Source organism: Sphaeramia orbicularis, chromosome 3 (genome assembly GCF_902148855.1).
Source record: "Sphaeramia orbicularis chromosome 3, fSphaOr1.1, whole genome shotgun sequence".
Classification (NCBI taxonomy): Eukaryota; Metazoa; Chordata; class Actinopteri; order Kurtiformes; family Apogonidae; genus Sphaeramia; species Sphaeramia orbicularis.
The window spans coordinates 38,928,022-38,943,898 of record NC_043959.1 but is presented as its reverse complement, the minus strand read 5'-3'; the positions used below and the strand labels follow the sequence as shown (position 1 = coordinate 38,943,898).

Genomic DNA, 15,877 nt, shown 5'->3' with positions numbered 1-15,877 from the left:
AACAATATTTGGTAATGTTTTACTCTAATGTCAGCATGCAAGGCCATTTTGATAATTGCTCAGGCTTCCTGACTGGCATACACCGCTTCCAGCGTTAGAAGTGCCGCACAGGAGCTCGCTGCAAATCCATTGTGACACGTTGAGGAAGAAATAACACTTACATGTGTCTGAATGGCTCCACTGAACACATTTTAAATTTTCCCATGAAAAAAGCCAATCCATGCTAGTCACTGGATGCTGCATAATTAACAAACAAATACTGCAAACTTCTCTCAGTCTGCACTGAAAATGGCTCCTGGAAGAACGGGTGGCACAGGAACAGATGGAGAGGGGCCACTTGAACACAGTGTAATGAAGCGATCCACACAAAATTCACTCATACTGCGTGCATTTCAAATGAACCCAGTGAGGGTGTTATGTCTCATTTATTTTGGTAACTTACACCTGATAGTTGTTTTTTTTTTTTTTTTTACATATACAAACTGCATTGTAACAGATGTCATATTTCAACTGTACTTATTTGTTGATAAATATTCCAAAAGGTAACACAGGATCAGGCTGGAAAATATGACTCACTGTCTATTAGAATTCATACACACGTTAACAATATACTTTTGCATCATTTATAAGACTTGCACAGGATGGTAATATCCATCTGTTTACTCAACACAAAATAACTTCATGCAAAAAAAAAGCATTATAATGCATCCAAACAAACTATGACTATTAAACATTTGTTTAATGAGTTACTATAACATCTGGTAAATATCAGCCTTCTCAGAGAAAATCCCAGTTTTGCTAAATATTTTTCTAAAATTAACAGAAAATTGCACATCAGTAGAATTCCTACACTTCTGCTCCATTACATTTTCATTTAGCCTCATCATCATAAGTTTGAGTCACTTCCACTAAACTCCATATATTACACTATGCTTGTATATAATGAACATTCATGCAATATATAGGAAAAGTACTGGGACACACACCTACAGCAGAGGACTTCCCCCTCCTGTTCATTTGAAATATTAACATGTCAAAGATATTCATGCGAGTTGTCAATAATACATGTGAAATCAATAAAAGCTTCAGGGCTAACTTTTCTTTTTAAGTGAGGTTTGAAGAATCCAGATGGTCACCTGTGGTTTAAAATGAATATGTATGGTCAGAATATGAAAAATCAATAAGAAATCTAGAGGTGGAACATGAAAAAGAAGAAACAGAGTAATAATGATGGTGAAAGGTCGATATAGAGTAAAATTATTTAAAAGAAAATTCTGAAATGTATTAGATGTCAGTGTGGAAAAAAAACCTCTTAAGACAAAGTGAAATGCTTATTGCAATGCCATTTCTTACAGTACATACCCATGTCATAATATAATTTTATATTAAATATCACTGGTAAATATTTAATTTTGTTTTTTCATTGTTCATTTCAAATATAATGTCACATGTTGTTTTGTATTCCGGCCCCGTTTTCACACCCAACACCAGTTTGTCCATATAGTTCAGTGTTTCCCAACCTTTTTTAGCTCATGACCCCATTTTTACATCAGTAATTTCTGGCGACTCCAGACATTCAAAATGGAGACCTTTTTTTTTGGCTAAAATTAATTTGTTTTTGATCATGTAATAGTTTGCTATATTATGTTGCAAATAAACATTAATTTTAAATGACATTTAGTCTATATAATGTATATTATTATAGACTGAGGCAGAAAAGCCAGGTGTAGATTACTGCACAAAGTGAGAATTTTATTTTCCTTGGTCAGGATATGTACAGTCAGTCCAGCTTGGATTTACAAGACTGACAATTTATACTGAACAAACAATAAGTCAAACTATGAATTATGAAAGAGCTGCAGCATCTTAAACTGACCACAATGAACACTTGAAAGATAAACAGAACCACAGTGCTTCAGTTTCAGCTTCACAGTTTGTCATGTCTTTTATGGATTGTGACTGTCTCTGTCATCTCACCATATATTTTTCATTAGTAAGTTTTATTTATTTATTTATTTATATATATTTTTTTAATCAATTACAATACATTTCAGACAACCCCATTTGAATTCCAGATGACCCCACGGTTGAAAAACACAGACATAGTGAATAATAAATTATAATACATGTAAAAACTGTTAAATAAATGTTACTTCCTAACCACAAAGCAAATGAAGTAGTTTAAGCCAATAGCGCCATCTGGTCCATAAAGGGTAAGTAACATGACTGTAAAAGTTTAAAATAACATGATAATAATAACACAAACTGTGATACAGAACAATAGTTTTTAAGTTACTGTCTCTACTGCGAAGGACAATTCCCCTGTAAGCACTAACAATATATAATGTTGTTTATATGGTCCATACAGAGCAATAAATGATGGTATTTTTTTCTTTTTCACTACACACTATCTGCCAACAGCCACAAGTTAACTGTGGCCACAGCACCTGATCAACACAGAGTTCAGTCATTTCAGACCTCTCAGAGGTGCTTTAAAAGAGCGGCTGGCTTGGCAGCATCAGGTGACAGTTTATTACTGTACCTCAACACCTGTCTGAAATGATTGGACTGGGTAATTGAGGGTCAGAGTAAAAGAGGGCACTTGAAGCCTTGTCTGTGACAAGAAGGTACAGTGATGGGAAAGACAGGCACGGATAATGTAACATGGAGTGATGGTCAGTAATGTAAAAACCCTCCTAAAAGCCTCTTTTTATTTGGAGTGCTGATGTTTTGGGAAATAGCTTCAGTACTGTCCACTATCATTACAAGAGTCCTTCTCTGCAATATTCAGCTCCACATGGAATCATCATTTATTTATTTTGAGCGCTTACGTGTTCCTCCAAGTGAATGACTATCAACCGTTAACGCAGGCTGAGGCTTCAGTTACAGAATTTGATAGTATACAGAAGCAAATAAACAAAGTCAAAAACGCTGTTTACTTTGTATGTTCCCAGCAGGACACAGTTTAAGTCATCCAATGAAAGGACGGTTTATAAAGCGTGTCGTCACTGAGGGCTCTACCAAGTCAACCCACTCAGGTGTTTTAATTATTCAGGCTTATTAGACTTATATTCACAGGGCTATTAAGTGTTGGCACAGTAAACATAAGCAGGTTATTGCATAGGGAATGAGCATTGGACTAATTCTGTTTACTCATGCAATGTTTGATTAATTTTCTGCTCTTAAATGACTTGTTTTCCTTGTTGCCTGACGAGACCTACTATACGATAATGCCAAAAAGACATCTGGTATCTGTGCCCCTGATGTATGTGTATGAAGGAGTCCTTCTGTTTCATTGTAAAGTCTCATGATTCATTTTTTACTTTTCACTTTATGTATTTTAGTAATGCTGTTTCAACTACACTGTGCACATTGTAGATGAATTGTTCATGATGGATTCATTCATCCTTCGTGCTAAAGCAGTCTGCTCGGCCAATTCACTTCACAACTCCATTTCGCATTCTCTGACTGGAAGAAAAAGCAGAGACTAGCATTCATTGTTGGTGCATTGAACATGTGCTGCATTGTGACCTAGAAAGAGACAGAGACAGTTATCAAGCTAAATTAGCCTACATACTGCAGGCAGGGGTCAGGCTAACCAGCAATTGAGGCTGGCATAGCTTACCATTAAGAAAGAGAGACCCATTTTAAAATGGAAAATAACCCGGGTCAGGATCTAATGTAGATGTGAGGAGATACTCAGGCAGTGGATGGCAACCACAAGTGCAATTTTCTTTCTTTTTTTTTTTTTTTTTTTTTTACAAATTTTCCTATAATAAAGCAAAGCCTTGTGTTTGAGGGTCAGCCATTTTAAATGAAAATGTAATGAAAACTGTACCTGTGTCATTTTGAGCTTGTGAAATACAGATAATTTTCTCACAGTCTGATTAAATTATGTTCCATTCTGTATTTACTTAATCAGCTAACAAAAGCTGTTCAGCCTCCTCTAGCCCTAATGGCATCTTATATTAACAACTATATGAGCTACAATTCAGAAAATCACACTGTAAACAGCCTGAACAATGGACGGATTAGAGGATGCGTACAACCCAATTCTTTTCGGGCAGTGAGCCAATAGAGAAGCACAGTCCAGGTACTTGTGATGTGTTCATGGTACAACTGGAAGCTCAACAGAGAAGCTCAATAATACATATATAGATTTAAATTATGTGGTTTGACTACAGTAAAGTCATAATTAGAATGTTTTAGTGAAGAAAATAAAAACAACTCCTTGAAGTCACTTTTACAAAGATTTCAAAGAATTATTTTGCCAACAAACCTATGTTACATTAAAATAATCTCAGAATATTTGCAAAAGATGGTTAACTTGTGAATGTCAGATGCTGTGTTTGCAGTGTTGCTCACCTGAGCTTCTGCTGAGCACATGAGCACCATGACACCCATACTTCTTTAGTATGTTTGCATACAGTCGTGTAACCAGGTGCAGCTTTAGCACTTGTACTTTGTTTTGTAAAGTTGAACAGAAAGGGAATTAGGACTTTGCAGGGATAAGACTGTGTATTGTTGATACAAATGTTCTCATTTGTAGTCGTAAGAGCCAGAAAGCAAACACTGCAAATAATTATAGAGGCAGAAAAAAGGGATCATTTTCCCACAAATCTCAGGGTAGAAATACACTATTCAGTTGCAATTATGTTGTAAAGCCATATGCATGTACTACAAAACTTTTTGGAGTTCAAAACACTAGGATTAATTGCTGAATGGCTTGGGGGGAAAAGTATCATTTACACGGTACATGAATGCTGAGTGTTTTCATTTTACAATAGATTGTTGTTGAGAGCAAAACATGCTGATTGAAGGTGCTAAAATGTCAAGTATAGAAGGCCTGGATTTTTGATGTTCGGCTGAAGTGCTTTGTATTCATTAAACACTCAACACTGTGGCTGCTGATGACAGAGGGAGCCAGGTTAATTCTGAAGCAAAAGTAAAATGAAATGCTTTGCAGTGCATGGACGTCACACATCACAGCTTTAGAACAACAACAGAGGGCAGTTTGTAGCATCACAAGCACTGGGTGAAGTGTTTGTGCCTAAACCACGGTATATGTTGGATATATATGGGTTGAACCATTGAGACAAAATGAAGTAGGCTCTAGACTGAAAACATTCAGCCCTTGCTGTTTGAACACATCTAAGAGGTTTCTTCCTCTCTCTTGCCTTTCCTCTCAGAGCCACAGAAGCCTCTTTGATGAGGCCTGACACGTCCTCAGCGCTACAGCCTCATTTCAGCGGATATGCAACTCTATCTTGAAGTAACATAAAGCTAATTTACAACACCTGCCTACAGAAGGCCTTAACCGAAATCAAAACAATTTTAAAACCAGAAACAAACAATTAAGGATTTATGGATTAAAAGTAGTGTCATGGAAAGCTGTTAAAGCAAACACAGATCTAGTGGCTGCTGTGAATAAACGTTAGCTTTCAGGGAAATCGCCTGGGGTGTCAAATATGTGGGTTGTAAAGCATCTGGACATTACATATAATCTGTTATCCAGTACATATTTACACAGCTGTGGTTTAAACATTTTTGTTTTCTTCACACCATTATCATCAAAATGATTTTATGTCTATATAGAAAGTCTGACATATTTCACATAAAGGACTTACTACAAAAATGTGAATTAACACATTATTTAAGAAAAGAAAACGTAATGACTTTATACCGGACCATGAATGATGCTGACATGTTCAAACAGCACATAAACCTGTAAAATTCTCATATACCAATGCTTTGTCTTTCCAAGTTTCTAAGTTTTCACACCACTGAACATTCATGTGATTTGTACAGGGATAAAAATAGATGCAAACAACCACCTGCACTCACTTCACTGAGGGCTCTTAAATAACTAAAGAGTAACAGAGTATTTTTTTTATGTTTGGAACATAATCTTATTAGGATAATTCTGGCTGACTCTTGTGAAGCTGACGTTTGTGCCTCTGATCACCTAATGTGGACATAACCTTGGCTGATGGATCGTATTTATGTATGTGGTGACAGATTCTCTAACATATTCCATATTTTGTGAGGGAGTTTTATGAATGATGCAGGTAACTGAACACAGATTGAAATACTGTGAAATATGAATGTAATCAAGTCATGTAGTTGTTGGACTTTTCACTGCTGTATTTTGTCATCTTAGAGAAATAAATAAGTATTTTTCTACTTTTAAAGGTGCTTCACTACTGTCATATTCATATTGTACATTCACATGTAACACTAATATTTGCCACTTTTAACCCATAAAGACCCAGTGCTACTTTTATGGCAGTTGCCAAATGACTTTTTCTTTCTATTTAACTTTTCTTAAAGGTTGGGTAGGAGATGTTTTCCTGGAGCATTTTTTTTACTATATTGCTTAAAATCCCCTTCACATCCCAATTGCAACCAATTAAATAAATGCTCTAACACAAAAGTTTAAAATTTTTAGCCACCTGTGGAACAGATAGGACTGAAAAAACACTATCCAATCATTTTAACCAGCCCATCAAAATGACTGAATGATGATATGTCTATCAAACTCAACTGCCATTTGTCCTTCCCCCCTCCACGAGAACAATCTGGTACTCCGGAGGTGTGGCTTTAGGAAGTCTGAAGAAAGGGGTTTGGACTTTTGAACTGTGTATTGTCAAAATGTAGCTTGCTCAAACTGTTTTTCCACGATCTCCTACTTTACCTTTAAGTGATTTATCAGAATATTATCCTTTGTATTTAGCATTCTTCAGTATGAATCATATATTTTTTTCTTATATTGAACTAACTGATTGAGCAGATGTTCACAAAAACACAGTAAATCCAAAGGTTCTTCTATCAAAACAGAGAAAACTGAAGAAAAAGCAACTTTTCCAGCAAATCTATCAATAACTGAACATAAACCCAGTGTCTCCATCCACTGTCATTTGTCAAACTCCATGCGTTTTACGGGTGAATGAATGTTGTAGAAGATGACGATGTTTCCATGTTCACTACGGCGCCTCTGGACGTCCAAATGGGTCATATCTGATGACCATGAAAAGATGACAAACTGTATTTTACACCAATTATTTGCATGCATTGATAGGATTAGTGGATCCATAGTTACTAAATATTTTAAATCAGTAGATGCTTTTGGTTGCCAGCGGATGTTTGGGTCTTTATGGGTTAAGGTCATTTACATCCAACCACAGATAGATCATTGAACAGTAAATTGGAACATGATCTCATTAGCTCTTCTTTCTTTTCTGATTCTGTTACAGGTGGTGGGTCAGATTGATAAACTAACGTCAGACTTCGATTTTGACCTGGAGCCAGATGATTGGACGGTGGCCACAGCCAGCAGCACGTCCAGCAGTGAGAGGGGTCTGGGAGAGGCCTTCAGGCTGGACTTCCTCAATGCAGATGTGCTTTCTGATAGCTGGGAGTTCTGCAGCTACTTGGAGGCAGCTGGAGTCGCTGCTCGCAGACCTGGTGAGCAACCAGGAGATTCAAGACCAGAGCTGGGCCGTGGGACAATCCCCACACAGACGCAGACCCCCACCCCGCCCCCCACCACTGCCTCAGTCTACTCCCAGATGAACGGCGGGCTGCCCATCCCCAACGGGCCCCGCATTATTACTCCAGATTCATCCAGCGAGGAGGCCAGCAGCTCCACGCACAGCCACAAAACTTCCCGTACCTCCGGCACAAGAGAAAGGGTTCGATTTAGTGACAAAATTCTGTACCATGCGTTGTGCTGTGATGATGACGAAGAGGAGGAGGAGCAAGAGGAGTTACAGGAGGACAAGAGTGGCTGTGCTACCCCAGACAGCGACAGCGAGCCCAGTCTCCTGGCCAGCTCGGTCGCCCCCAAACGTTCTTCCTCTGAGCACTCACTCCTCCATAACTGTCTGGACCCTTCGTATGTGTCCTCCCCAGTGAAAGGAACGACAGGAGCTCACACACTACCCAGGAAAGGTCTCTTAAACCCCAGCTGCCGCAAAAAACTGTTACGAAATAGCAGCACACAAACTGTCTCTGACAAGAGCACCCAAACTGTACTGCCCTATATTCCAACCAAACAGAAAACAAAGGACCACTGAGAAAGCCCTAACTTTATCATAAATTTCATGAAGAGAACTGTGCATTATTTAATATTAAATACATAGCTCATAGATTAATACACAAATAAATTAATTACTAAATAAATAAATGATATATGGGAAATCACTCGACTACCTAAAGTCATTCTAAGGCTCAGGGAAAACACAACGAAATAAAGCAAAGCCGATTATGTTATGGTGAATGTTACTGGTGGACCAAAAGGTTAGTGCCTGTTCTAATGTTAGAATTAGTTCCCTGAATGGATTCCCTGTGTATAATCATTTGAAAGTATATCGGATTGCAAAAGCAATCATTTTTACAAGAAAATTGGAAAATATGAAAATGAGACGGGATCCTTTCCCTCCTGATAAAATAGTACAAGTCACAAAAAAAGAGCATATGCTTGTTCCTATAATGTGAATACAAAACGGTGCACATTCTGTACTCTGATTCTGTATAAACATTGTCTTTTTTCATGTTCCAGTTATTTCAAATGTCAAGGGAATTATTGCTTTCAGTGGGGAAATGTATCTAGATGCACATGTCAAGCCTCTTCCTCTCTTTGATGTCAACAAACAACTTTGAGCTTAGAGCTGGAAACAAACAGTATTTACCTCCTCTTGATTTTATAAATAACCTTAGTGTGATCTCTTCTTAATCTGTGGTGGAGGTTGAAATATGAAGTGGCAGTAAAAAAAACAAACAAAAAACCCCCAAAAAAGATAGATAGATGCAAGTCCAGAATGTGCTGTCCACAAAGTGACATTTACTATTTTTTTCTGGCTTCATACCTCCTTGTGACGTCATTAGATTAGCAGTCCACAAAAACTGCTATAGGTTTTGTCTCTCCATTCAGTTTCCCAGTGGGGAATTGAACTCCGTAGAGCAGCACTTTATTCACAGTGCTAACGCCAATAGCCATTCCTGATCAATATGTTAGAGGGAGGTTGCAGTGAGAGGCCTCTCTGCTGAGCATGCATGCCATTCTCCTGGGATCTGTGAACAAAAACTCACAGTCAGACCTATTTACTTACACTGAGTGGAACAAAAAATTAGAAATGTGGCCCTAAAGAAATGACATTTCAAAAATGTGTGTCCAAGAGCGAGAGCTGATGGTGGAAACAGAGAATGTCCCTGTTCAAAGATTTCTTTTACTAAGCAATAATCCACCCTGGGGATTGGCTTTGTGAGCCTCGTCCCCTGGTCCCTTTGCCCTTACTTTCCTAATGTTATGTTTTCTGGTTTGAAAAAAAGACAACAAAGTAAAATGCCATAGTCTTCAAGGGGAAAATTCTGGCTGTGAAGCTGACCTTTGTGCCTCTGATCACCTAATGTGGACCTAACCTTGCACAGTAGATGGCTGATGGATGTTATTTCTGTGGTGAAAGATTCTCTTCCACACTGAAGTACTCAAATAACAGATTCGATGCTTTCATGTTTTTGTAAGGGAGTTTTATGAATGATGCAGGTAACTGAGCACAGATTGAAACACTGTAAAATATTAATGTAATCAAGCCATCTTGTAATTGGGCTTTTCACTGCTGTATTTTTTCATCTTAGAGAAACAAACAAGTATTTTCCTATTCCTAAGATGTCATATTCATAATGTACATTCATATATAGTACTAATACTTGACAACTTCAAAAAAGTAGTTGCTATTTTTAATATCATTTACATCCAACTATAGATAGATAAACTAACAGCCAATTGAACTGAACAAACACAGCAATTTATTGTTGAAAATGTAGCATAATATTGCTCAAATAATTACTAAATCACACAGGTGAAAAAGTGATATTAAATGCCCGTGTTGGTACTGAATGAAGATGGGATATTATGTTTTTCCCACTTCTGTAAAATTTCCCAGACATCAAATGTGCCCAACTCTGGTCATTAACACTGTAGATTATTTAGCTGATCCATAACCGTCCACCACTTTGTTTTTGTTTGTGTGTTCACATATAATAGTTATTACATAGCACACAGCTTAGGGGAATTAGAGCAGAGTTGTTAAGGCAGCACTAAGCCTCAGGAGCCCGATATAAGGGAAGCAGAGTGAGCACTTTTACTCCACCAGAATGGTAGAAACCACACAAGCATCAATTAGCCTGAAGCTGATGTGTTACACATGCATATAGTCATTTTTCTGAATTCAATATTTCTTCAGTGGTAACATTTTCTTTTGTCTTGTTCTTGCTCAGTAAATCCCAAGTACCTGTGTCGAAAAAAAAGCACCGAGGAGAGATCAGTGGCTTACTCCCTACAGCACTGACTGCCATTTCCCTGCTAGACTGGGGCCCAACAGGTCATCTCATCCATTAGCATAAACAAACAAAGCTATACCGCCACACAGGCAAAGCATCAACTACAGGGAAACAACCATACCCTTATTGTGAAGCCTGTACACCGCCAGATATTGCAATGGGAGAGGGACTTTTTTTTTTTTTTTCTTTTCCATTCCTTCAGAGCCTAAAGATTTTATACATCATATCTGTAATGAAATCAACTTTTCAAATATAGAGCTGTTTGGCACCGGAGCAGAATACATTATCATTGGGGGCAGATTTGAGATATTTGGACAAAACATTAGCGACGTCTCTTTTGCCAACAGGCTCATTATTCATCTCTAATAGGGCAGAGCTTTGTCCTCGGTTCTCTGTAGGACAAGGATGGGAGGCATCCAAAGGTTATGAAAACCTGAGCACACTGATGCCAAATCATCTGCCTACCAGGAAGACCATTCTGTGTTGCCACTGCATACAAAACAGATGTTTTGTGTTTGTGTATATGTGCTTATGTGTGTGTCCTCTCATGTCTGTATATTCACTGCCTTTGTGCCCACACATTGCGTGAGGAGATATGAGATATTTTCTGAATTATGTATTGCCTTGTGTTTAATTTCATATTTCAGTGTCACAGCAATTAATGGAGATCAATACAAACAGCGGCCACACATCCCTCTGGAAGTCATTTTACTATACTTGTCTATAAGACAAGATTCAACAAAATCTCTTTTAGATGACTGTAAAGTGAGTCATGCCATCTGTGTTTTGACATCAGCGGTGGGTATGAATTAGTTCACATCCCTAATCAATCCTCTAATCACTACCAGCAGGACACTCTCTGTTGAGTGATTGACAAATGGTGTAGAGGAAAACTACTTTCAGAAGGTGATTGTGACACTAATGCAAAGGAAAAAAAAAAAACACACACACACACACAAACCCCCAGCCCTTTTTGCCCACCTTTCATATATAATTACCACACTTCACTCCCACTGGCACTGGCCTCCATCAGTGAGTGGAAGAAAACAGATGACAGATCTCTGTTTTTTCTGCTGATTGGGAAGGGTCCATGAAGCGGAGAGCTCAATGTAGGCTCACTGATTACTATGGATTGTCTAACGGCCGGGGCTACCTAGGGTTGATTTGTTTCATCTTTGTGCCATTTATATCATGCCGCTACTGGAACAAACAATTTCTTTTCCATCTTCCTCTCCTTCCTTTACCTGCAACCTCTGCTCCCTCACAGTCCTTTTCTTTTAATACATTTCTAAATAGGCCAGTCAGTCACCGCATATCATCTACTGAGCTCTGACACATATGGGGTGATCATTTAGTGGCTCCGTTTTTGGCCAAAGGAGTGCAAGTTATATTGTAAAATAATAAACCTTTTATGGTAGCAAATTACAGTTTCAGCTCTAGCAAATTAAAGTGAAGCTATGAGATCAGTACTCCTTATGAGAAAGTCAGCAGCATTGGAACAGTGTGTGGAACTTCAGGTGAACTGAATAACTGGCACATGGTTGTATGGCCAACTATGGTCCTCATGAGGACACGTGGGTTTTTTCATAAAGGGAATTGAGTCACAGTGGTGCACAGGGTCGATGTGGTGTTTTGTCCTAGCTAACCACAGAACAACTCTAAGTACCTGAGGGATGAGTGGACAAGGCTACGTCAACCATTAGCCCCGATCTGAATGGGCCAAGGGAGTGATTAATGAAGAGCCATGCAAAAGCCGCAGATAAGATTAGACCTTCACAGGTGATGAAGGACAGGGCCTGTGGCTGTAGGTGGGGGGCTGGGTGGGTTTTAGGACAACACTGCCTTCAGATGTCTTGGTGCGCCATAATTAACGTTAATGAAAACTCTGCCACTTTCACACCATGGCTCTGTGATTGAATGGTGTGCCAAGCAAAACAAAGAAAGGTAATAGGAGGTGATAATGATTTCATGATAGGTCAAAGAGAAGGCGACCATAAGGCCTTGATCAAATAAAGCTAGCAACTCATTTTTAGTGTCTATATTGGACCTTGTGTGGGGAATACTCTATTAGCACATCTGAGATAGGACTTAAAACGTGTGCATGCTGTCCTATGAGGGGCACATTTATGTTAAAAATTGTCACTTTCACTCACTGTAAAAATTCTGCTGCTAAAACTGGCTCAGGGAGAAGTGCTTTCATTAGTATTTGAGCTAAAAAAAACAACATTCATCGCTGTTCATTGATGACTAGACATCTACACTGAGTGAAAAAGACATAGAACAACAGTGATATGATTTTATGATGCACTGCACTTCAGAACAACTGATCGTCACACCCATAAAAAAGAAAGTACTTACCATTTTCATCACATTATTTGACTGATAATTGGAATATCTCCCAATGTAAACTTAAAATGTGGCATGATCAAGCACGGCAGAACCATTTCCAAAGCAATTTCTGTGAGAGAAAAAAAAAAAAAAAAAAACAGACAGGGAGAGAAATGATTGCAGCTGAAATGCTATGAGTCCTCAAATTGAACCAGCATAGAAATGTAACCTTGTTGCATACTGCATTAAATTGCACACAAATGGTGTGTGTAATGACATGCTCAGCTGAGCGAGGAATACATCAAGAGACAATTGAATCGGTCCAGAAAAATACACAATTACAGGAAACATCATTGACACAGTCTGCTGGAAAGGAAGAAGCGTGTTTCAGAGAGTAGCGTGATCACAAAATATTCAATATAAGTTGCTGGTGAGTTGCGGAAGGAAAGAGTCAATTAGTGAAAGCAGCAATTGAACAGATTAATATTTGGAGTATGGATTATTCAATAGAAACTCAGCTCCCTTCACGTACAACCAACTCTGACAACACATGGTGGAAGTCAAAGAAAAGCCAGCAGCAGTCTTTTACAGAGAGCCCCTGGTTGGCAGCTTGTCAGCATTTCTATGGCATTTTACAGGTAAAGGCCAAGAAGGCAGGGAATTGCTGACAGCATAGTAAGACCAACAAATAAGAGTTAAATGATGATAAGACAGGTGCAATGTACAAGGCTAGTCCCCAAGTGCCCCTTATTTCACCTTACAAAGGGCTTTCCCCATCGCTCATATTTACTACTTTCTACACCCTAATTCCACTCTCTGCCTCACACAAGCACACCAGTCGGTAGTCTCTCCTCTTTCCTATGCACTCGTCTCCCCTGGTTTTAATGAGCTCTCCACTCTTGCCCACAAGGCTGTGACTGAGGTCTTCATCAAAGACATCGCATTTCTTAAGGTGCCAAGGACAGGTAAGAGTCATCCTTTCACAACTTCAGTACAAAACAGAATGAAAGGAAATAAGTAGGAGTTGTGTTGGTTTGAGCAACTTTTACAAACAGCCAACTGAACCTTAAAACATACTCTGGTTGTAGTAATTATCACTGTGCTTAGTTTGCAGGATTATTATTATTTATTAATTTTTCTTTTTTTTTCTACTTCAAATGCTTCCTCTGTACTCTGAGGATAAAGTGGGTCAGAAGACAGAGAGGGGTGCCTGAATGTTGTGTTACGCTGCTGTGCATTTCCAATACATTACAGCGCTGATCATTCTCAAATGACTGCAATTAGTCAAATGTCAGGCTCAGTTTGCGCCCTCATGGTGGCTTGCTGACAAAGTTGCTCAGAGGTATGTCAAAAGATTAATAGCTGTGGGGTTTCATTAAGTCAGGTGCTTGAAAGAAACTAGCAGAATAAACACATTAATTAAGACTTCACTTCTTTTCCTCAAGTTCTCTCCACAAAACACAAGAACACTGGTAAAATTTCGAAATAATAGTCACAAATATTATTATTGTTATCTTCCCTACATATGTCACACCTTGTTCATACTTTGTAAGTATGTTTACCACATGTTTATGTGTAGTTTTAAGTTAATTCATTTATCAACCATCCAGCCTGTCATCCTGCTTCAGTATGTAGAGATTAGGACTGCACGATATTGGAAAAAACTGACATTGCAATTTTTTTTTTTTTTTTCAACCCTGCAATATATATTGCGATTAAAAAAACAAACAAACTCATGAGTATATAATAGTTGTGTGGTGCCGACATAAATGGTCAAACTAATTAGTTGTGGTTCCTCTTGTTGTAGCAACAGGTGCAAGACACTGTTGACACACAACACGTGTTTCAATATCAATCTTTTTGTAACTCAAATAATTCCAAATAACTGACGTTGCTTTTCTTTTTGGCACCAGGTCTTCATTTTCAGTGATTTTTGTCTTGTTCGCTGCTAATTTTTCAATGTTGTTACCAGTGACTCACACCAAACTGATTAAGAACGATTATGATTGGTGGATTGCTGTGCGCAGCGTGTGTCAGGTACACTTGAAATTAGAAGAGAACATGTTGAGTTCATTTGCCTCCTACATTGCAGGACCTTCAATGTGACTATTGCGCACACGTACATTGCGATGTCGATGCTCAAACGATACTCTGTGCAGCTCTAGTACAGATGAGAGACTAATAAATAGTCAGTGTGAAAATGCATTGTGCAACCGTGGACCTGTGCAACAATACTCCAAAGATAATCTATCATCTAATCATTCACCTCAATACTGAATGTGCAATTGCTTGGCTGTTATCCTCCTACATACTATATTAGTCAAACATTGTCTAATGCATCATCACATTATCTTTACATTGAACTCTTTATTTTCTTTTCAGTGCACGACTAAACCACATTATTTGCCCAAGGCGTGCAGAGAGCAGGTGTAAATAAAGGATGTGGCACTGTTAATGCGCTGGCACATTATACAAGAAACCAACATGCTTTCCGATTACAATTGATCCTGAGGCAGAAAAAGGTCTGTAATGTAGCTTGGATAAAAAACACTCAGACTGCAGTTTTAAGTTATGGCATCTCAGCCTTGTCCAAGTGGTCAATCAATGTTCTCTTTTACCTCTGTCCTTAGTGCATCAGCATGGGCTATAAAGCCTGGAAAGCACAGCCATTAAAGGGCTATGCAGACCCTTTGCTGGCCTGGCAATCTGGCAGGGGTTTCTGGCACCCTCAGTGTCGGACCAGGACTTTAAGAGCATGTAAAGTATAAATCTCCAAGCTGACAGACGGCTCTGTGCTGTCTCCAGATGGGATTTATCACCTTACACACAGCTATAAGACGCCTGCTGTAGACAAATACCACTGCTAGAAGGCAAATTAGACACAGCTAGCTTTTCACCTGTAGAACATATACTAACTGTTCTACCTGTCATAACCTACACTGTGAATTTGCAGGAAAAAAACCAAAACAAAAACATTTTCAACAATGCCTAGTCTAAAAAAAAAAAAAAATTATCTTGCAATTTATTTTTACAAAACACACCAACAGAAGTCAGTTATGAAATCCTGTCTCTGAGAAGTGGCGCCTACTTTACACTGAGACATTTTCTTTCACCTGCGCTGGTTTGGTATTTTGGTGACTCATGTTGCCGCAAAGAATAAAGAAGTACAGGAGGAGGTATCTTTATATGGTAAAACACTGCAATTTCA

At 38.5% G+C, this 15,877-nt stretch overlaps 1 protein-coding gene across 4 annotated transcripts in view; it reads left to right on the top strand.

The window, feature by feature from the left end:
• Positions 1 to 11,032, top strand: part of insyn1 (inhibitory synaptic factor 1) — a 50,380-nt gene extending 39,348 nt beyond the window's left edge. For all 4 annotated transcript variants that reach the window (XM_030126663.1, XM_030126672.1, XM_030126690.1 and 1 more), the window contains exon 3: positions 7,254 to 11,032. In XM_030126663.1, the coding sequence (XP_029982523.1) occupies positions 7,254 to 8,075 (822 nt within the window). In that variant the 3' untranslated portion in view covers positions 8,076 to 11,032. The remainder of the gene's footprint in view (positions 1 to 7,253) is intronic.
• Positions 11,033 to 15,877: the final 4,845 nt, after the last annotated feature.